This window comes from Bufo gargarizans, chromosome 2 (genome assembly GCF_014858855.1).
Source record: "Bufo gargarizans isolate SCDJY-AF-19 chromosome 2, ASM1485885v1, whole genome shotgun sequence".
NCBI lineage: Eukaryota > Metazoa > Chordata > Amphibia > Anura > Bufonidae > Bufo > Bufo gargarizans.
The window spans coordinates 523,418,621-523,442,833 of NC_058081.1; the positions used below are offsets into that span (position 1 = coordinate 523,418,621).

The 24,213-nt window shown below is 46.5% G+C and overlaps 1 protein-coding gene across 2 annotated transcripts in view; it reads right to left on the reverse strand.

Moving 5' to 3' along the window:
* The window catches only part of TMTC1 (transmembrane O-mannosyltransferase targeting cadherins 1), a 54,808-nt gene extending 33,376 nt beyond the window's left edge, over window positions 1-21,432 (reverse strand). The window contains exons 1-4 of one of the 2 annotated variants that reach the window (XM_044281415.1): window positions 21,365-21,432; window positions 14,242-14,991; window positions 7,924-8,101; window positions 7,637-7,710 (exon numbers count right to left, since the gene is read on the reverse strand). In XM_044281415.1, the coding sequence (XP_044137350.1) occupies window positions 7,637-7,710; window positions 7,924-8,101; window positions 14,242-14,825 (836 nt within the window). In that variant the 5' untranslated portion in view covers window positions 14,826-14,991; window positions 21,365-21,432. Of the gene's footprint in view, window positions 1-7,636; window positions 7,711-7,923; window positions 8,102-14,241; window positions 14,992-19,531; window positions 19,690-21,364 lie in introns of those variants that run through there. The other variant, XM_044281414.1, reaches the window with a different exon arrangement.
* Between the last annotated feature and the right edge of the window lie 2,781 nt (window positions 21,433-24,213).

The window sequence follows — 24,213 nt, forward strand, 5'->3', positions numbered from 1 at the left end:
ATGTTATATTCTTATACATAGGAGGCAGTATTATAGTAGTTATATTGTTGTACATAGCAGGCAGTATTATAGTAGTTATATTGTTGTACATAGCAGGCAGTATTATAGTAGTTATATTGTTGTACATAGCAGGCAGTATTATAGAAGTTATATTCTTGTACATAGGAGGCAGTATTATAGAAGTTATATTCTTGTACATAGCAGGCAGTATTATAGTAGTTATATTCTTGTACACAGCAGGCAGTATTATAGTAGTTATATTCTTGTACATAGCAGGCAGTATTATAGTAGTTATATTCTTGTACATAGCAGGCAGTATTATAGTAGTTATATTCTTGTACATAGGAGCAGTATGATAGTAGCTATATTCTTGTACATAGGAGCAGTATGATAGTAGTTATTCTTGTACATAGGAGGCAGTATTATAGTAGTTATAATCTTGTATATAGGGGGCAGTATTATAGTAGTTATAATCTTGTACATAGGGACAGTATTATAGAAGTTATAATCTTGTACATATAATCCAGTATTATAGTAGTTATATTCTTGTACAGAGAGTCAGTATTATATTAGTTACAGGTCAAACTCGAAAAAAGGAGATTTTTTGTATAACTTACCAGTTAAATCTCTTTCTCGCTCTTCCTTGGGGGACACAGACCTTGGGTATAGCTCAGCTCCCTAGGAGGCGTGACACTAAGTAAAACTGTTAAGCCCCTCCTCCATCAGCTATACCCTCAGCCTGGAGATAGAGGCTACCAGTTGCGTGTCCAAGTAGTGAAAGGATAACAACCAATAACGGAAACAACCAGCCAGCAACCCAACGGGGCGCCAGACCATAACCCTGTAACCAAACACAGAAGGGTGGGTGCTGTGTCCCCCAAGGAAGAGCGAGAAAGAGATTTAACTGGTAAGTTATACAAAAAATCTCCTTTTCTCGCCCATTTTCCTTGGGGGACACAGACCTTGGGACGTTCAAGAGCAGTCCAAGAAGGGAGGGACCACAAACCCAAGGCGGAACACCACCAGAGCATCAGGAAACCGCTGCCTGCAAAACCAGGCGGCCCAAAGCAGCATCCGCTGATGGATGCGTATGCACCCTATAGAACTTTGTGAAAGTGTGCAGAGAGGACCAAGTGGCTGCTTTGCACAACTGTTCAGCCGAGGCCCGATGCCTCTGCGCCCAGGAAGCTCCGACTGCTCTGGTGGAATGAGCAGTGACGCCGAAAGGCGGAGGTCTGCCCTTGGCTCGATAAGCCTCAGACACCGCCAGTTTAATGAAACAGGCAATAGCCACCTTGGAGACCGCCAACCCTCTGCGCGAACCCTCCGGAACCACAAACAGGGAGTCCGTGCGCCGAAAGGACCCGGTGACCTCCAAGTAAATCCTCAACGCCCTGACCACATCCAGACGGTGCAGTTCCCGTTCTCTGGGGTGGGAAGGAGAGGGACAGAGCGACGGAAGGACGATGTCCTCATTGATGTGAAAGGCGGAGACCACCTTTGGCAGGAAAGTCGGGGAACAGGCCGAAGCACAACCTTATCCTGGTGGAAGATCAGGAAAGGTTCGGAGCAAGAAAGAGCCGCTAACTCCGACACCCGTCGGAGAGACGTGACGGCCACAAGAAAGATGACCTTGCAGGACAGAAGGCGAAGGGAGACCTCCCGTAAAGGCTCGAAGGGGGCTGATTGGAGCGCCGAGAGCACCACATTCAGGTCCCAGGAAGGAACTGGAGGGCGGTACGGCGGAACAGAGTGAGCCACCCCTTGTAAGAAGGTCTTAATTGGCCCTAGAGGGGCCAGGGGACGCTGGAGAAGAATAGACAGCGCCGAAATCTGACCCTTCAGAGAACTGAGGCACAGCCCCAGGTCCAGACCCGACTGGAGGAAGGACAGGATTGTGGGAAGAGAAAACCGGAGAGGTGGGATGCTCCGGGACTCACAGAACCCCAGATAGGACCTCCAAACCCGATAGTAGATCCTAGAGGATACGGGCTTACGAGCCCGGATCATGGTGCGGACTACGTCCGCGGAGAAACCCCGTCGCGTTAAGACGGCGGTCTCAATAGCCACGCCGTCAAACGTAGCGAGCCTAAATGCTCGTGGAAGATCGGTCCCTGAGAGAGAAGGTCTTCCCTGGAGGGCAGTGGCCACGGTGCGTCTGCCAACAGCAACATTAGGTCGGCGTACCAAGACCGGCGGGGCCAATCCGGGGCGATTAGAATCGCGGGGACGCCCTCTGCCGCGATCCTCCGAAGAACCCGTGGCAGGAGGGGAAAAGGAGGAAAGACGTACAGAAGGGAGAATTCGCGCCACGGAAGGACGAGCGCGTCGGCGCCGTATGCCTTCGGGTCCCGTGCCCTGGCCAGGTATAGGGGGACCTTGTGGTTGAATTTGGAGGCCATGAGGTCCACGTCGGGGCGACCCCAGCGAAGACAAAGGGCTTCGAACACCTCTGGGTGCAGGGACCATTCTCCCGGGTCGATGGTGGACCGGCTGAGGAAATCCGCCGCCCAGTTGTCCACCCCCGGGATGTAAATCGCAGATAAGGCCGGCACGTGCGTCTCCGCCCAGAGGAGAATGAGGGTCACCTCTTGCATCGCTGCAGCGCTGCCTCCCTGATGGTTTATGTATGCCACAGCCGTGGCATTGTCCGATTGGATCCGAACAGGGTGGCCCCTCAGCAGATGGGTCCAGTGTCTGAGGGACAGAAGAATCGCCCTCAGTTCCAGAATATTGATTGGAAGTCTGGACTCCGATAGAGACCAAACGCCCTGGACGGACCGGGGAGGGAAAACCCCCCCCCCCCACCCCCGTAAGCTGGCATCTGTGGTAATCACCAGCCAGTTCAGTGGAAGGAAGGACTTCCCCCTTAGAGGGATATGCAACCACCAGCCGAGGGAAGCCCGAGCCAGGGGAGGCAGAAGAAAGGTCCTGTCCAGACTCCTCGGTGATTTGTCCCAGGCCGACAGAATTGCCCTCTGAAAGGTGCGGGATCGGAATTGTGCGAACGGCACCGCTTCGAAACAGGCAACCATCTTTCCCAACAACCGCATGCTGGATCTGAGGGAAGGGCGGTGATGACGGAGGAGACTGCGAACCGACCCGCGAAGGGCCAGACGCTTGTCCGACGGAAGGCGGACCTCCGCCAACTCTGTATCCAGGAGCATCCCCAGGAAGATCAGCCGTCTGGAGGGGGTAAGGGAAGATTTGGGGTGGTTGATAATCCAAGACAGGGGACAGGGGCCAGGACCTTGGTGAACACTCGAGGAGCCGTCGCCAGACCAAAGGGAAGGGCGACGAATTCGAAGTGATTGTCCCCCACCGCGAAGCGCAGGAAGCGGTGATGACATGGAGCAACCGGAACGTGGAGGTATGCATCCTGAATGTCGATTGAGGCCATGAAATCCCCTCTTTCCAGGGAGGCCACTGCGGACCTGAGAGACTCCATCCGGAATCTCTGCAGTCGGAGAAAACGGTTCAGGCGTTTTAGGTCCAAGATCGGACGCACTGAGCCTTCCTTCTTGGGAACCACAAAGAGGTTCGAGTAGAACCCCCTGAACCTTTCCGTCGGAGGCACGGGGGCGACGACACCCTTGTCCATTAGAGAGTGAATGGCCGCGAAGAAGGCGGCCACTCGTACGGGATCTCGCGGAGGACGGGATCGGAAGAAACGGTCTGGCGGAATGGACGCAAATTCGATTTTGTATCCGCAAGATACAATCTCGAGCGCCCATGCGTCTGAGATGTGGGCCCGCCATACGTTCCTGAATAGGAGAAGGCGGCCCCCCACCCGGGTGGGTGGGGGCGCACCTTCAGGCAGAGGGCTGCTGGCCTGTGGGAGCCCGTGCAGGCTGGGACTTGCGCCAGGTAGGTTGCGTCCGAAAAAACGGCTTCTTGCGTCTATCCTGGGCTGGGCCAGAGGAAGAAGAACTGGCCGCGGGTCTAGACCCGGTGGGCTTGCGAAAGGACCGAAAACGGGACGAACCAGCGCGACCACGGGGGGCGCCCATTGGCCTGGACTGGGGGAGGTGAGTACTCTTCCCACCCGTGGCCTCTGATATAAGTTCGTCCAGACGGGTTCCGAACAGGCGGGAACCCGTGAATGGTAGGTCGGCCAAAGAGCGTTTGGAAGCGGCGTCCGCCGCCCAAACCTTCAGCCAGAGTTCCCTCCTGACAGAAACTGCCAGGGCAGAGGAACGGGCAATGAGGGCACCCGCATCAAGGGAGGCCTCACAGACGAATTTTCCGGCCTGAACAATTAGTTGGGCTAAGGAACGGAGGTCCTGAACAGGGACGACCGACCCTAACTCCCGTTCCAGTTGCAAACCCCATTCAGAGACCGCTTTGCCAACCCAGGCGGAGGCAAAGACCGGTCTAAGGGCCGAACCAGAGGCAGTAAATATGGCCTTGGAGAGGGATTCCGTACGACGGTCCTCAACAGACTGGAGGGAAGATCCGTCCTGTACAGGAATAGTAGTGCTTTTGGACAGGCGAGCCACGGGAGGATCAACCTTAGGCGGGGATGTCCACGTGGTCACAGAATCCGCTGGAAAGGGATAACAAATGTCCAGCTTTTTGGGTGTAATAAAGCGGACGTTAGGCCGAGTCCAAGCCTTGGATACCACAGAAGAAAAATCAGCGTGTATGGGAAAAACCTTGGAGGCCTGTTTGGGGCGGAGAAAGGACACGCCGGCCTGTTCAGAGCTGGGGGGGTCATCGTGTAGCTGAAAGGTATCACGGATGCTAGTGACAAGATGCCCCACCGCGGACGCCAATTTGGACGGAAGCTCTGAGTCCATGTCCACCTCCGAATCCGCCAGTTCTCCCTCAGAAAGCGTATCCCTTTGAGAGGATAGACTTGACTGAGCTCGCACGCATGGCGGAGAGAGCGAAGCATCTGGAGAAGATGTGCGCTCAACCCTTGAACGTTTCTGAGTATGCCGGGCCCTGGAAGATTCGCTGGGAGGCAGGGAACCAGTGGGGGCGGCAGAAACGGTAGTCCCAGCGGGTGCGACAGGGATTGTGGCAGCCTGCGGGAGAGGCGGTCTATCCACGAGACGGCCCACTACGTGTGTAAGGCTTTCCACCGCCTGAGACAGAGACCTAGCCCAGTCAGGGGGTTCAGAGGCACCGGGGGGCGCAGCGGGAAGCGGGCCCTGCACCGGGGCCTGACATGCAAGGCAATGCGGCTCAGATTGCCCACGCGGAAAAAGTTCCTTACAGGCGGTACAGGCATGGTACCAGGGTTTGGGGGCACCTGTGGGATCTGACATGCTGAAGTGTGGTTGTACTCTAATATAGAGACCACAAAGGGTTATAGCAGCTATGACCAGGAGGGTTAGGAGAGGGTTAACTGTCCTACCAGTGCCTCAGAAGAACGTCAGGAGATGGCCCAGATCAGCAGCAGCAGAGAAGCAATGAACAGCAGTGAGCAGCAGAGAGCGCCCACAGAAGCCGAGCGATGTACACAGGAGGTTAGAGTCCCCCACCGTGTCCCAGCTTCCTGTGAGGAGTGAGGAAGCGCGGGAAACCTCAGCAGAAAGCGCGGGGAACAAGCTCCGCCCCCTCCAGCGCTTGAAATGTCTCCTGTGAAGGAGAACGTAGCTCCGCCCCCAAAATGACGCGCGCGTAAGCCCCGCCCCCTGCCGAGACCGCTAAGCCCCGCCCCCCGGTCTCGGCGGGAAGGGGGAGAGAGAGAAGAGAAAAAATTGAGTCAGCCCCGAATGAGGGGGGGGGGGGGGGGGGAGAGAAAGATAGCAGCGTGGGGGGGAACGGCGTGGGGGTGCTGAGGATGCTGCTGTGCTGCATTGTCCTGCAGATGAGCGCTCAGAATGAGCGACCACGGGTGCCCCCCTTACCCAGAGGGGTAGATGCTGCAGATAGGGACGGGGTATGGGCTGGAATAGCCATCTCACCGTCCGACGTCTTCACCCTCAGTCCTTTCCAGCAGGGTCGCCCCTTCAGCCACTGGCACCGCAGTGGCAGGAAGCTGGAAGAGGGGCTTGGCGTGCGGGCGACCCCCTAGCTGGCGGGATGTAGGGGAGCCATTGCTGCCCAGATCCTCCTATTGCTTCTGTGGGGGAGGCAGCAGTGCAGATAAGTTGGCACTGGCGCAGCTCAACCCCGGGAGAGCAGAGAGGTCTAATGCGTCTCTGGTATCCCTAGGAAAAAATAAAATAACAAAATTAGAAGAAAAAGTAAAAATAACAAGGAGAAAACAGCCCTGCAGTAGCAGGGAGTGTCTTGCCTCCTTGGACACTAAGCTAAAACTGGTAGCCTCTATCTCCAGGCTGAGGGTATAGCTGATGGAGGAGGGGCTTAACAGTTTTACTTAGTGTCACGCCTCCTAGGGAGCTGAGCTATACCCAAGGTCTGTGTCCCCCAAGGAAAATGGGCGAGAAATTAGAATATCATGCAAAAGTCCATTTATTTCAGTAATGCAAATTAAAAGGAATTTCATTAATGCAGCCTAAAATTTTAATTTTGCGAAAAGATTCAATATTCTAGGCTCAAAGTGTCACACTCTAGTCAGCTAATTAATCCATACCCCCTGAGCAAAGGGGACCTGAGATTGTAACTTTGGGGTTTTATATTCTGTAAGCCATAATCATCCAAATTATAACAAAGGCTTGAAATATCTCGCTTTGCATGTAATGAGTCTATCTTATATGTTAGTTTCACCTTTTAAGTTGCATTACTGAAATAATGAACTTTTCACTATATTCAAATTTTTCGAGTTTCACCTGTTTATTCTTGTACATAGAAGCCAGTATTATAGCAGTTATATTCTTGTACATAGGGGGCAGAATTATAGTACTGTAGTTATATTCTTCTACATAGGATGCAATATTATAGTAGTTATATTTGTGTACATAGGGGGCAGTATTATAGTAGTTATATTCTTGTACATAGGAGGCAGTATTATAGTAGCTACATTCTTGTACATAGGAGGCACAATTATAGCAGTTATATTGTTGTACATAGGAGGCAGTATTATAGTAGCTACATTCTTGTACATAGGAGGCACAATTATAGCAGTTATATTGTTGTACATAGGAGGCAGTATTATAGTAGATACATTCTTGTACATAGGAAGCAGTATTATAGTAGTTATATTCTTGTACATAGCAGGCAGTATTATAGTAGTTATATTGTTGTACATAGCAGGCAGTATTATAGTAGTGATTTTCTTGTATATATCAGGCAGTGTTATAGTAGTTATATTCTTGTACATAGCAGGCGGTGTTATAGTAGTTATATTCTTGTACATAGCAGGCAGTATTATAGTAGTTATATTCTTGTACATAGAAGGCAGTATTATAGTAGTTATATTCTTGTACATAGCAGGCAGTATTATAGTAGTTATATTCTTGTACATAGCAGGCAGTATTATAGTAGTTATATTCTTGTACATAGAAGGCAGTATTATAGTAGTTATATTCTTGTACATAGCAGGCAGTATTATAGTAGTTATATTGTTGTACATAGCAGGCAGTATTATAATAGTTATATTCTTGTACAAAGGAGGAAGTATTATAGTAGTTATATTGTTGTACATAGCAGGCAGTGTTATAGAAGTTACATAATATTACTGTGCAGACAGAGCACAAAGGAATGTTCTCTGGAGAAGCCATACCTTATATAACAGAGGAATGCCAATAAGAAAAGTAAACATGACATGACGTCTGCTCTCCCAACAATACCCGCCACCTGCATAAAACAAAAAAAATATTTATGATGATGTTACATTTTTATCTCTATTGTATTACTGCAGTTCACAAGCAATATACATGACCATTCAGGAGTCTGGTAAAGCTGGGTGACAACCACTGTGGGATCAGTAATGATGACATTATTTGTTACCCATCTTTTCCAGAAACAGTTATAATGAAGTAATGATTATAGAGAGCTGTCTGTACTTACGGCCTCTGTGTGAACAGGGTGTACAGCAAAGAGCAGGGCAGAGGCCACTGCTTGCTTTCTGTCCTCGAACACGATGGTGCTGCAGATGTACCCCAGCAGAGCGCTCACTATAGAGTGTAACACCACATTCACTGCATGGAAATATAAAGGCTCCAGGCCGGTCCAGTACACATTTACTCTGGGGAAATGATACAAAGAAAAGTTCTCAGCTATTGGACAATTAATGTGCACTATGGCTCGCTTGCTATGTGACTGCCAAATGTCAATCAATCAGAAATTAAAGGGGTTTTCTGTGAAGCCACAAATCAATTAGACTTGACTGGCAGGGACCTGGCTGCCGACACTTCCAACCGTCCACTGGAATATGGGCAAAATTCATCATGATGGCAGGCTGGCAGCTAAGGGGGCAGGGCTGATACAAGGGACAGGGCTTCATATTACTTCTCTACTATTGCATTGAGAGCAGTGGGGGAGAGCTGCTGCAGCCAGTTATCTTACTGTAATGCCGGCAGTCTGTGTCTGCAGGCATCTTCCTTCTCCAGGCAGGCACAGCCACCAGACTATTCTTTCTCCCTGCTGCCTCAAGCGTTGGGCCACTTGTAGTTGTCCCCACCTTTTGGTGCTCTCCCCAGCTCAGCTCAGTACAATCTGTCCCCAACCAATGGCTGCTTACCCTAAAATATATAAGGTGCCTGAGCAACAGCGTTCCTAGCTCGTCTAGTCCCTGCAAAGGTAAAGCCGTGTTTTTTAATCTCCTGTGCCTGACCTCTGCCTGATCACCATACTGATGCCTGCCCAGACCTACTGAGTGTTTATCGTACTGAACAAACGCTGCCTGCCCTTGGCTTGCTCTCTCACCATGCTTCTGCCTGTCCCCTTGGTGCCACGCACTGATGTCTCTTGACTTCCCCTGGGTCAGCTGTCACTGAACAAAGACTACTCCAAGAGGTAGCACGCAGCCATTTGGTTCACTTGCAGCAACGTCCAGATCTCTGTACAGTTATAATACCAGGGGGCTCTTTAGTTGCCCTTAGGAGGAGCTCCAAGTGAAATGAGTTGAGTGGCACAGTGGGTCCACACCCGCTGCGATACGTCATATCCGCAAATGGATAAGGTTGTGAGACCTAAGTGGGGATCTGCTTTAGGTAGGACAATTCCCTCCTCTCTTTGGCAATGCATTTGGAGACGAATGCTGCACATACTTCCATTTTCACATTACATAAGGAGTCAGTCTAAGATATTGATGATTTGGTATCACATCATGTTAGGCTGGGCCTTCCGCTTCCCTCTGCAGCAGAATGTCCTACTGCTCTCTAATAGCGGTCCACAGCTCGCCCATCTGTTCTGGACTTCCATATGATTGTTCAGGATTCCAGCAGGCAGTTCCGTCGCTGGAACTGCCTGCCGGATCCGGAAACCCTGAGGCAAATGGATGGCATCCGTCTGACAAGTGCATTGAAATACCGGATTCGTCTCTCTGGTGTCATCTTGAAAAACGTATCCCGTATTTATTTTTGCATTTTTAAAGGTCTGCGCATGCGCAGACTGGAAAACCAGATCCGTTTGGCCGGAACACTTAATGTCGGATCCGGCACTAATATATTTCAATGGAGATTAATGCCGGATCCGGCATTTCGGCAAGTGTTCAGGATTTTTGGCCAGAGAGAAAAAACTTCAGCATGCTGTGGTATTTTCTCCGGCCAAAAAACCTAAGAGGGACTGAACTGATGCATCCTGAACAGATTGCTCTCCATTCTGAATGCATTAGGATAAAACTGATCAGTTTTTCCCCGGTATAGAGCCCCTGTGACGGAACTCGACGCCGGAAAACAAAAATGCTAGTGTGAAAGTACCCTTATGACTTTGTTGACTAACACCTTGGATACATTTACTGGATCAGGGTAACCATGAGATAATTACTGGGCTGATATTGGATGGATCTGGGGATATCACTTGACCATTACTGATATGTTGGTGTTGCTTCCCGCGGTATATCCTCTCTTTTCAAGGGCATCATAAGAAATGAAAACAGTGCCGTGATGGTTTGCTGTGGGCGGCAAAGGCAGTTTTTCTTTTAGACAGTTTAATAAAACTTTCCCCAAGACGATAACAAATTTGCAGAGCTTTTCATTATGTACAGAAGGGCTTGCCTGGCGAACACTCCTCGTATGAGGAAGGAGTGAAGCAAGTGTCAGTTTTCTCAGGCTCGCACAGACGGCATCTTGTTACAGACTACCTGGAGTGTAAAACACAACTCCATGTTATCTGGAGGCCGAGTCCGGGACCACCACTGTCACTAACATACGATTATCGGTGGATGCCGTCTACAACTAAACACATTTATACTTCATGTCGGTGAAACTGCATAAATGGTAATTCCCTAAGAAGATTCTATCGGGAGAATCACTAAGAGGAAGCGTTTGGAAACTGGAGCAAAGGCAATGGCAAAATGTGCTGTATGGGGAAGACTGTAATCAGTCAATGGCGCAGAAGACACTGATCAGAAATTATACAAAATATAAATCGCAATTCTGCAACTTAGTGGCCTGCAGCCTGGAGTGAAACTACAAGTTCCGGCATGCACGCTGCTGATACTGCTGTATATTGGAAATTATAGTTTCCCAACAAAATGCAGGCCCCTGTGTTAGGGAATTGCTATTTATGCGATGCCATAATATACTCATAAGATCATTACTCCCCTCCTCTGCCATTATCACCTTGTGTATTAGCCCCAGTTATAGACCACAGTGCAGCCCCAAGCTCCGGTGCCCCCAATGAAAAATCTGCAATGGGGTCTTTCACTTACCATGTGCCATTTATAAGACTGGCAGTGGTGGGCTAGAGCCATCCTCCATAAGATGTTCTGGGCCAGCGAGCACTGGATTGTCTCCGACTGTACCGTCGTGCTGCCTGCAGAACGAGCCTGGCCAGGGCGGCTCGACCATTCCTTCAAAGCCTGAAGCCGAGTGTCAGCAAGGGGAGCATCGGAGAGCTAAAATTATTTGCCAGGGGGTGTGGACAGATTTTACTGCAGGGGGCTCAGTGTGGGGCCATATTTAAGACTACTTTCACACTAGAGTTGAAGTTTTCCGGTATTAAGTTCCGTCATAGGGGCTCAATACCGGAAAGAAACGCTTCAGTTTTGTCCTAATGCATTCTGAATCGAAAGCAATCCGTGCAGGATACATCAGGATGTCTTCAGTTCAGTTCCCTTTTACGGTATTTGGCATGCTGCGGTATTTTCTCCGGCCAAAATTCCTGCACACTTGCCGGATCCGGAATTAATTTCCATTGAACTGTATTAATGCCGGATCCGGTACCAAGTGTTCCGGAAAAACGGATCCGGTCTGCGTATCTGTGTTATGAGCTTTGTTACTGGTGCTATGTTTATGTTATAAGCTCGGTTCTGGGGCTATGTTTATGTTATGAGCTTTGTTACTGGTGCTATGTTTATGTTATGAGCTCGGTTCTGGTGCTATGTTTATGTTATGAGCTCGGTTCTGGGGCTGTATTTGTGTTATGAGCTTTGTTACTGGTGCTATGTTTATGTTATAAGCTCGGTTCTAGGGCTGTATTTGTGTTATGAGCTTTGTTACTGGTGCTATGTTTATGTTATGAGCTTTGTTACTGGGGCTATGTTTATGTTATGAGCTCGGTTCTGGGGCTGTATTTGTGTTATGAGCTTTGTTACTGGTGCTATGTTTATGTTATGAGCTTTGTTACTGGGGCTATGTTTATGTTATGAGCTCGGTTCTGGGGCTGTATTTGTGTTATGAGCTTTGTTACTGGGGCTATGTTTATGTTATGAGCTTTGTTACTGGGCTATGTTTATGTTATGAGCTCGGTTCTGGGGCTGTATTTGTGTTATGAGCTTTGTTACTGGGGCTATGTTTATGTTATGAGCTCGGTTCTGGGGCTGTATTTGTGTTATGAGCTTTGTTACTGGGGCTATGTTTATGTTATGAGCTCGGTTCTGGGGCTGTATTTGTGTTATGAGCTTTGTTACTGGTGCTATGTTTAGTATAGCTCGGTTCTGGGGCTTATTTGTGTTATGAGCTTTGTTACTGGGGCTATGTTTATGTTATGAGCTCGGTTCTGGGGCTGTATTTGTGTTATGAGCTTTGTTACTGGGGCTATGTTTGTATAAGCTCGGTTCTGGGCTGTATTGTGTTATGAGCTTTGTTACTGGTGCTATGTTTTATGTTATAGCTCGGTTCTGGGGCTGTATTTGTGTTATGAGCTTTGTTACTGGTGCTATGTTTATGTTATGAGCTCGGTTCTGGGGCTGTATTTGTGTTATGAGCTTTGTTACTGGGGCTATGTTTATGTTATGAGCTCGGTTCTGGGGCTGTATTTGTGTTATGAGCTTTGTTACTGGGGCTATGTTTATGTTATAAGCTCGGTTCTGGGGCTGTATTTGTGTTATGAGCTTTGTTACTGGGGCTATGTTTATGTTATAAGCTCGGTTCTGGGGCTGTATTGTGTTATGAGCTTTGTTACTGGTGCTATGTTTATGTTATAAGCTCGGTTCTGGGGCTGTATTTGTGTTATGAGCTTTGTTACTGGGGCTATGTTTATGTTATAAGCTCGGTTCTGGGGTGTGGTCCTAAACTTTTGATCAGCTGAAAAACAGCCTGTTTCAGTTTATTCTTCGTTTTCATTAAATTGAATGCTCAAAAAATGTTTTGTCTCACTCCCATTTCTTCTTGTTGCATGTTGAAGCTCTACTTGGAACCTTCTCTATGAAGAATCCGTGTTGGGTCCGTGTGTCCGTTTTTTGCTGTCCATGTGCCATCCGCGTTTCACTGACACTGAATCTCTTCTTAATGATCCGTGAAACACGGACGGCATCCGTGGTTTTCACAGACCCATAGACTATAATGGGTGTGATGGATCCGTGGACACGGACAAAATAGAGCATTAATCCGTGCTAAAAAAACGGACCCACGGACCGCGCTAAAACACTGATGTGTGAATACACACATTAAAATGAATGGGGAGAACACGCACAGCACATGTCCGGGAAACACAGACGTGTGAATGAGGCTTTAAACAGAAAGATATTTCAGAGATTCAAGCATGGAGGACACTGGCGTTCCTGAGTGAGAGGCTAGGACACTTCTACGAACAAACTTCACGTTTTCACAAGTCGATAACTGAGGTGTCCCGCCCCTTTAAATGGTTGCAGATGTTTTGCCTTCTCTATAAACAATCTCTTCCCCTACTCTACTCGGAGGAGCCCCTGCTTCTGGCCCGGACTCCCCTCCTCCACCTGCAGGACTCTGCCACTGCCGCAGGCTTTCACACCGTTGATGTTTTTTTTTTTTTTTTTAAGATCTTGTACTGAGAAAAGATTTAAAGGGCAACCCCCCACCCCCAGCATGAGCAAGATTTAATCCGTCATCTTCAGTCTTATGTAAATAAAGCGTAATCATCCTATATGTTTCCATCTTGATACTTCACCATTTTCAAGATCTCAGCTTGAGGTCAGTAAATGGATAGAGGATAAAAAGCCAACTTGACCCAGTCTTGCTGGTCCTAAATAATGCTCTGTGAGTTGCACAGCCTTGATTTCCGGCTGGTACATTCTACCTGCACCGATACACTGTAACAAACTATTAGGACAGAGATTTGTGCTGTTGATATGCTTAAAGGGGTGGTCCAGTAGAGCACAGAACGGCGGTGATGGAGGTTCGGTGAGGCGAGTGTGGGCTACCACAGATGTCAGCTATAATTCACACCAATTTTCAGGCATAAAATTCTGATAAATTTGCCAGGCAGAGGAGGCCCCACATCATCTGCTAGCCCCATTTACTTTTTTGAAAAGTGGCATAAGAGGCAGGAAAATCTTATAGACTTCTGTATGCCAAAGGGTTACTAGCTTTTAAAACACCTTTGAGATGTCATAGTGTGTGTCTGGGCACTGACATCCCCACAATCGCTAGAACTACATGAGATGGGCTCTCTAGATGTCTTTGGGCCCATCTCGATTCTGTCCTAAGCGCGCTTTACCTTCTTAACTCCCCTTCGTTCTAAGGATTGGTGGGGGTCTCAGCATACAGATACCTATCTCTATGACATATCAAAAGTTTTTTTTAAAGTTAGTGACTCTAAAGTTAGATCACTCCAATGTCTGTTTCCCTAAAAACCGATACAAGCCTGAGGCTGCACTACTGAAAGATGCTTTTAACACTATGTCCCCTCCGGATTTTATGTCAGGTTGAGTGTTGTCATGGAGACCTCCAATGGATCCAAATCATCAACCATAATCAATGTCCTCACATATACACTACTATCCACCCCACTGGACAGAATTACCTGAAGCTTAGTACACACAAAGGTCGGTAGGACTTATGGCTTGTGTTGTCATCCATGGCCTTGCCCCAAAAGTCATTCTTAAAGATGGTGCTCAGGTTCGTCTCTCCCCTGCTGTCAGGGTTATTGAGTATTGCCCATACATCATCATGGACAAACTCCCCCAACAAAGACCGGGCAAAGCATAGACCTGCAACAACAGCTGGAACAGTGAAAACCCAGATGCCAAGACTGTTCACCATAGGAAGGTCTCTAGGTCTCCTGGACACCCCCTTGAAATTGCCATTTTGAGTTCGACCCATACATTGGGTCTTGGGTAATCCATTGGTGGTGGTTTTTGGTGTCATTCCACCAGCTGAATTGTTTCCATGGGAGGTGTTGGTAAAGTTGAGCCCACTTCCATTGCCTAGGTCCATGGGTAATGTTTGGAGGTTCTTATGAATTTTTTGGTTGGTGCCATTGCTCAACACTTGTCTTTGACTGTTCGATCTTCCACCACTGGGCATGTTGTCAAGTAACTGCTTGCCAACGTCTTGCCCTTGATCATAGGAGACATTTTCGATGGTGACGTGGCCAGCGCTTCTCATACTCTACAGTATATGTGACTTCTCACATCTTGAGGGGTTAATTTCTTTCATCTGTCATGGCTTCTTCTTATCCGAGATAAAAACCCAACCATTTCATTCTCGTAATCACCAAGTACGTCTGGTGCCCATCAATTCGGAAGTTACCTGTGACCAGCATTCCAGATTCCTGAAAGAAAGAAAATCTTTTAAAATAATCTCTTGAAAGGGAAGTCCACTTTACAGTAAGTTATCTTCTGATAAGAAATAACACCAGCGAATTCCTGTGAGCCAAGAAGTTTCCAATCCCATTGATTATATGATCTACATTGTTTGCAGCTGCTGAAAAACTGTATGACCCTCTTCAGATCTACTTGGAGACTCCTAACATTCAAGACCAACTTCTGGTAATACAGGGCTTTCAGCTCATGGAACAGAGTATAGGTGGATTGCCCCTTTAATAGGTCATTTTACCAGTAATCTTTATAGAATGTATCTACAACTTCTGCCTACAGTTATTATACTGCTTATTAGGGTACAGCCACATGGCGCAGCTGCTAAGCCACACCCATCAGCGGCAGCCAATGGCTACACAGTTTTACCGCCAAATTGTGTCGTCATTGGCTACTCCAGCGGCACCATGTGTCTGTACCCTTACCCTTATTCATAGTGACCACCACTCTCTGAGAGGTTGTCACAGACCCACTCATTTCATACTCCCTGCGATCGTATTGGGAATACATGTCTTGATGTAAGTAGGGCACAGTCTGGGGTGATGTTGCCCACCTCCCCAAGTTACTTTAGTCCAACCGCCCAAAATATATTTTATATTGCAAACAGTGGTATTAACTGATTGCTTTAATCCTGTGCAGTCACTCTAGTGTCCCGGTCTAAATCCACTGGAACGGTTTCTTTAAATTAGTCCTTTAAGATTCATAATTCAGCTGTCTCTTCACAGGAGTATATATATAAATATATATATATATATATGTACAATGCTTTTCTTTGATGTCTCTTCAGTACTCTGTATATACAAAGCAGCTTTCTCTTCAGCAGTTTATACAGTATATTCTTCTTACCTATCTCTTCAGCTCCTGACATTTCGGTCTGTCATGTCTGAGATCAGCAGTCTCTCTGCTGCTTCTGTCCCCTGACAGTTACCTCTGTGTCACCCCCTTCAGGTAACATCTCTGTATATGCTGCATTATCCCTGTGCTGCACCAAGCTGTCTCTGGATATGCAATCCTTGCAGTTCAAGCAGCCTCTTGTATATGAGTAGTCTCTGTATATAAGTGCAGTCTTGAATATAGGCAGAATACATCACTATTGATAGAGGCAGTCTCTATACATCAGTGTATATAGGCACAGTCTCTATATATATATATATATATATATATATATATCAGTGTATATAGGCACAGTCTCTCTCTCTATATATATCAGTGTATATAGGTGCAGTCTATCTACCAGTAAGATATAGGTTGCAGTATCTATATACCAGTGTATACAGGTGTAGTATCTATATATCAGTGTATATAGGTGCAGTCTGTATCTATCAGTATGATATAGGTGTAGTATCTATATATCAGTGTATATAGGTGCAGCCTGTATCTAGCAGTAAGATATAGGTGTAGTATCTATATATCAGTGTATATAGGGGCAGTCTATTTAGCAGTAAGATATAGGTTGCAGTATCTATATACCAGTGTATACAGGTGTAGTATCTATATATCAGTTTATATAGCCGCAGTCTGTATCCAGCAGTATGATATAGGTGCAGTCTCTATATATCAGTGTATATAGCCGGTCTGTATCTATCAGTATGGTATAGGTGCAGAGTATCTATATATCAGTGTATATAGCCGGTCTGTATCTATCAGTATGGTATAGGTGCAGACTATCTATATATCAGTGTATATAGCCGGTCTGTATCTATCAGTATGATATAGGTGCAGTATCTAGATATCAGTGTATATAGCCGCAGTCTGTATCTATCAGTATGATATAGGTGCAGTATCTAGATATCAGTGTATATAGGTGCAGTATGTATCTAGCAGTATGATATATGTGTAGTATCTATATATCAGTGTATATAGGTGCAGTCTCTATCTAGCAGTAACATATAGGTGTAGTATCTATATATCAGTGTATATAGGTGCAGTGTGTATTTATCAGTATGATATAGGTGTAGTATCTATATATCAGTGTATATAGGTGCAGTCTGTATCTAGCAGTAAGATATAGGTGTAGTATCTATATATCAGTGTATATAGGTGCAGTCTGTATTTATCAGTATGATATAGGTGCAGTATCTAGATATCGGTGTATTTAGCCACAGTCTGTATCTATCAGTATGATATAGGTGTAGTATCTATATATCTGTGTATATAGGTGCAGTCTGTATTTATCAGTATGATATAGGTGTAGTATCTATATATCAGTGTATATAGGTGCAGTCTCTATTTATCAGTATGATATAGGTGTAGTATCTATATATCTGTGTATATAGGTGCAGTCTGTATCTAGCAGTAAGATATAGGTGTAGTATCTATATATCAGTGTATATAGGTGCAGTCTCTATTTATCAGTATGATATAGGTGTAGTATCTATATATCAGTGTATATAGGTGCAGTCTGTATCTAGCAGTAAGATATAGGTGTAGTATCTATATATCAGTGTATATAGGTGCAGTCTGTATTTATCAGTATGATATAGGTGTAGTATCTATATATCAGTGTATATAGGTGCAGTCTGTATCTAGCAGTAAGATATAGGTGTAGTATCTATATATCAGTGTATATAGGTGCAGTCTGTATTTATCAGTATGATATAGGTGTAGTATCTATATATCAGTGTATATAGGCGCAGTCTGTATCTAGCAGTAATATATAGGCACAGTAGCTACATATCAGTGTATATAGGCACAGTCTGTATCTAGCAGTATGATATAGGTGTAGTATCTATATATCAGTGTATATAGGCGCGGTCTGTATCTAGCAGTAATATATAGGCACAGTATCTATATATCAGTGTATATAGGTGCAGTCTGTATCTATCAGTATGATATAGGTGTAGTATCTATAGATCAGTGTATATAGGCGCAGTCTGTATCTAGCAGTAATATATAGGCACAGTATCTATAGATCAGTGTATATAGATGCAGTCTCTATCAGTGTATATAGGCACAGTATCTACATATCAGTGTATATAGGCACAGTCTATCAGTATGATACAGACGCAGTATCTTACATATCAGCGGTATGATATAGGTGCAGTCTGTATCTATCAGTATGATATGGGCGCAGTATGATATAGGTGCAGTCTGTATCTAGCAGTAATATATAGGCACAGTATCTATATATCAGTGTATATAGGCACAGTATCTATATATCAGTGTATATAGATGCAGTCTCTATCAGTGTATATAGGCATAGTCTATCAGTGTGATACAGGCGCAGTATCTTACATATCAGCGGTATGATATAGGTGCAGTCTGTATCTAGCAGTAATATATAGGCACAGTATGTACATATCAGTGTATATAGGCACAGTCTATCAGTATGATACAGGCATAGTATCTTACATATCAGCAGTATGATATAGGTGCAGTATGTATCTATCAGTATGATATGGGCGCAGTATCTTACATATCAGCAGTATGATATAGGTGCAGTATGTATATCTCAGTGTGATACAGGCGCAGTATCTTACATATCAGCGTTATGATATAGGTCAGTATGATATAGGTGCAGTCTGTATCTATCAGTATGATACAGGCGCAGTATCTTACATATCAGCAGTATGATATAGGTCAGTATGATATAGGTGCAGTCTGTTTCTATCACTATGATACGGGCGCAGTATCTTACATATTAGCGGTATGATATAGGTGCAGTCTGTAGCTATCAGAATGATACGGGCGCAGTATCTTACATATTAGCGGTATGATTTAGGTGCAGTCTGTATCTATCAGTATGATACGGGCGCAGTATCTTACATATCAGCAGTATGATATAGGTGCAGTATGTATATCTCAATGTGATACAGGCGCAGTATCTTACATATCAGCGTTATGATATAGGTGCAGTCTGTATCTATCAGTATGATACAGGCGCAGTATCTTACATATCAGCAGTATAATATAGGTGCAGTCTGTAGCTATCAGAATGATACGGGCACAGTATCTTACATATTAGCGGTATGATATAGGTGCAGTCTGTATCTATCAGTATGATACGGGCGCAGTATCTTACATATTAGCGGTATGATATAGGTGCAGTCTGTAGCTATCAGAATGATACGGGCGCAGTATCTTACATATTAGCGGTATGATATAGGTGCAGTCTGTATCTATCAGTATGATACGGGCGCAGTATCTTACATATCAGCGGTATGATATAGGTGCAGTCTGTATCTATCAGTATGATACGGGCGCAGTATCTTACATATCAGCGGTATGATATAGGTGCAGTCTGTATCTATCAGTATGATACGGGCGCAGTATCTTACATATTAGCGGTATGATATAGGTGCAGTCTGTATCTATCAGTATGATACGGGCGCAGTATCTTACATATCAGCGGTATGATATAGGTGCAGTCTGTATCTATCAGTATGATACGGGCGCAGTCCCTGTCTGTAGGCGCAGCTCTGTTTATAGGCGCAGTCTCTCCCTTGACAGTCACGTCTTAGCACCGCTGCCCTGCATCCGAGGCTGTCTCTGTGGTACCTGCAGTCTCGGGGCTGTCAGCGGGCTGTCTAGGTGCTGGCGGCCGTCTCTTTGCTCGGCTGTTGCGTCTTCGCTCTCCTCTCCTCCCCACACAGCTGCACAGTGCACACACACACACACACACACATCAGCCGCCTCCTCCCCGCGCATCCTCAGTGCTGCCGGAGAGACAGCCCGTGTACAGGGCCTGGGCTCAGCATCTGGGCGACAACTGCAACTCCCTGCGTGTCCCCCTCAGCCACTGCCAGCTGTTACATCTCTAGCATGTAGCTCTCTCCCACTGCAAGCAACTACAACTCCCAGCATGTCCCCCTCAGCCACTGCCAGCTGTTACATCTCTAGCATGTAGCTCTCTCCCGCTGCAAGCAACTACAACTCCCAGCATGTCCCCCTCAGCCACTGCCAGCTGTTACATCTCTAGCATGTCACTCTCTCCCACTGCAAGCAACTACAACTCCCAGCATGTCCCTCTCAGCCACTGCCAGCTGTTACATCTCTAGCATGTAGCTCTCTCCCACTGCAAGCAACTGCATGTCCCCCTCTCAGCCACTGCCAGCTGTTACATATCTAGCATGTAGCTCCCTTCCACTGCAAGCAACTACAACTCCCAGCATGTAGTGTTCACACTGTTGCCAGCAACAGCAACTACAACTCCAAGCCTTCAGCTACTGCCAGCCTTTACATGTTCCTCACCCACTACCAGCAACTACAGCTCCCAGCAGGCCCTCTCACCATATCCCAACAACTACAAGTTTCAGCATGTGTCCCCTCACTGTCAGCAACTACAAACCCCAGCATGCTTCCCTCCTTAACAACTTCAAATGCCAGCCGGTATCCTGTCAGCAATAATGCCCCTTGCATTGGCCCTCCTCAGAAACCTCATCAACCAATGTGCCCCCTCACCCACTGCCAGGAAATACAATGGGTTTAAAGGACACCTGTCAGCAGGTTTGTACCTGTTAAACTGGCTGACCTGTTGGGTGGGTCCAATGTTCATATGTGCCCACATTGCTGATGCTAATGAGGCTCTACGAGCACGGGGGCGTTGCCATTACCCCTAGAAGCTCTGCAGCTGCTGTTCCCTCTGCACTTTGATTGACAGAGCCAGGTGTGAGGACTTTTGCACTGCCAGCAGAAGCCTGGTAAGCTTTGGGACAGGAGCGGTGGAGGAAGATAACACTCATTTTTGTAACCCACCTTGAGCACTTTGTCCACAATTTTTCACTAAGAGCTGGTTACCAGTGGCATGTTGATTCTCATACTGAGAGAATGAGGGTGTCCTGGAGTTGGTGAAATGACAAAGACGCCACTATAGGTGGCCATGCCAGTGGGGGAGACAATACAGGAGGCACCTAGTGGTCAAAGAGAGACCAGAAGCAACTTTAAAGTGATATTGGTCCAGTTCCTGGTGTGCAGTAGGTACAGTTTGAAGTTAAAGGGGTTTTCTTATCTCAGACAATGGTGGCCAAGGATCCGCAATGCACGGGTGCCATTCCAGTGGGCATTTCGCATCACGGATGCGGACCAATTCACTTGAATGGGTCCACAAATCCGTAGATGCGGAACAGAAGCACGGAACGGAACCCTACGGAAGCACTACGGAGTGCTTCTGTGGGGTTTCGTCCCGTACTTCCGTTCCGCAAAAAGATAGAACATGTCCTATCTTTTTGCGGAACGGCCAGATCGCGGACCCATTAAAGGGAATAGGTCCGCGTTCCGCTGCGGCTGCCCCAAGGACTGTGTTCGTGCATTGCAGGCCGCAGCACGACCACGGGGTGCACACTTATATCTGTGGCCCTGGATCTCACACTTTTGGAAACGTGTGATTGCTACCTGTATATGGAGGAATGATCCCGACGATCAGTGTCATGGAGGTCCCATTCTTATTTCTGACTGTCTCCATATCCTCGCAACTGTCATTTGGTAAGAAGAAGCCTGAGAACTGACATATGACACATGAGAGTCTCTGGATGCTGATCCGCTGCTGTTCTATTTCCGGCCAGTGCTCCCAGTAACATGACCTCCGAATTGGGTGCATTACATACAGGCGATAGCAAACACAATACTCATTAGACTTTAGGGATTTTACTAAAGCTGTGGCGCAACCAAAAGAAAGAGCAGACACTCCATGTGGGATTTAGACTGGCCACAGCTTTATTGCATAATAACACATAACTCTGAAAACAATATGCCTGCCGCAGCGATACGCTGCGGGTACGATATTATAACCCAACTTCCAAGAGTCTCCAACCGAGAGATGAACCCATGGGGTACCACTTCTCAGTATTAACTCCCCAAACTCCATAAGTTCTTCTGAGAGCCCAGGTCAATTCCCCCTAAGATATACGATGAGAATGACGGGGGAAGGACAAAGACTCCGTATGTGGGATACTTCTGGGTAAATCTGGGACCAACGGAGTCCCCTGATGCCCCTCGTCTCAGCTGTACTTGTGAGACAGAGGGAATCCTAAGTTGCGGCCGTAAGGCCTCCGAGCTGCTCGCTTGTTGGCCCAGTACATGAAAGAATGTCCTACGATCCACACCAGAACCGGCAGTGTTCCAAAAATTACGAAAGGTTGGGACAAACTTAGGATTTGTATTGGTTAGATTTCCAACCACCTAATTTATTTTATTTTTTATTTTATAATTTTATCTCAAACAATTCGTATAGGAAAGCCGTTGTGGCAGCTCCTATCCGAAAAGAATGTGTAGTGAAAAAGCATTTTGACAGTCCTGCTTGGCAACAACAAGCTGCCAGAATGTGGCGGAATTGATATAAGGAAAGAGCAGAGGCATCCAAGTGAATGAAGAGGGAGCCTTTTGTTGGGGGTCTGATACTTAAATATTGACGGAGGTTGTGAACAGGGCAGCAACTGTCTCCAATAGCGTATGACTGGGCAATACGGCCATTTCCCTGCTGATCCATTTTGGATTTCGGCAGCCAAACAAGAATGAAATGAGAAAATAGGAGGACATCATCTTTTTGTAAACAGCAAAACAAAAGGGAGTAAATACAGAACGAAAAAGGAATGTTTCAGAAGACTCAGCATACACACCTGGGAGAGCCAGTAGTAGTTGATTCAAAATGGCAGGGGAAATTGGTCTGCATTTTTCCGTTTTTGTGATGGAGGATTTTTTTCCAGCCCTTGAACAATTTTCTTAACCAGGAAATGAGAATGTACTCCCTCCCATTCCTTTAACTGACACAGATAGGCTAATGCAGGACAGAGTCTTAGAGGCTGCCGCACTAGAGGCTCCTTGGGACCGCATGGCCTCCAATAGACCTAGCGTGGCGATGACTCTGCTATGATGAGCCCGTATTCCCTGTTCCTTGTTTGCAACATTGAGCCATCAGAGCCAGGTACGGTAATAGGATCGGAAGGTGTTAGGAGCTATGGATTGCTTCACCAGGTTTAACAATTCTCTGAAACGATGTTCCATAAGAAGGGTGGCACTGCAGTTGCTGACTGCTCCAATGCGTGGAGCCAGACTGTGAAACTTGGTCAACTGGAAGCGGGACAGAGAGTCTGCTATATCATTGCGTGCCCCGGGAACATGTTTCGCCTTAAACCAGAGATTTAGCTTTAGGCAATGGAGGATACAATGGCGCAGTAGACCTATTCAGGAAGTATACCACTCTAATATTGTCTGTCCAGAATACTATGTGTCTATTTCTCATCTCCTCTCTCCAAACCTCAACCACTGCAACTATGGGATAGAGCTCCAGACATGTCAGATTACGGAGCAATGGTGACCCTTCCCACAACTGTGGACATGCTGTAGCAAACCATTGACCCTGCCCGCACTGCATCTGTAAAGAGTTCCAAATGGGTATTTGGGATCTCAGGCTCCTGACAGAAAGAGGCGCCATTGAATTCTGACAGAAAGGAGTGCCACACTGAAAGGCCCTGCTTGATAGATTTTGTAGTCCTTATAAAATGGTGCGGCTGCTTTACGCCCTTAGTAGCGAGGGACAGCCTGCGGCAAAATGTTCTGCCCATAAGAAACACCCTGCTGGCAAATGTGAGATGCCCTAGTAGAGACTGAACCTGTCTTAGGTTAGCCTTTTTGGAAGACAAGACTTGGGACAGGAGGCCTTTTAAGTCTGTAAATTTTTGTTGGGGTAAACGAAATACCATCCTATCTGTATAGATTTTGATGCCTAAGAATGTAAGGACAGCTAGTGGACCCTGTTTGTTCCTCAGCAATAGGGACCCCAAAATAATTGAGCATGTGACGGAAAGTGTTTAATGTATGTAACGTTACCTCGGTACCTGCTGGGCCTATGAAAAGGAAATCATCTAAATCAGTGGTCCCCAACCTTTTTTGCACCAGGGACCGGTTTCTTACAAGACATTTTTCCTGTGGACTGGGGGGGACACATGTCGGGGCGGGTGATGTAGCGGAGGTTATTCACGCACATAACAAAATACAATATTGCCAATAATAACACTTTATAAAGGCCATAATCCCATTTAGGCCCCCACTCAGTGATTTACAGGTGATGTCTCCTCTGGCTGGAGTCATTCTCTTTCCTTTTTTTCCTAAGTCTTGCACAGATCACATCTGTTGACCACAACTTCTTTCTGCAAAATTGAACACACCTATTTAGTAATAATGCCTCAGTTTATGCCCCTACTTGGTAAGCATCCCCATTTACTCCCCAGTTGATATAATGCCCC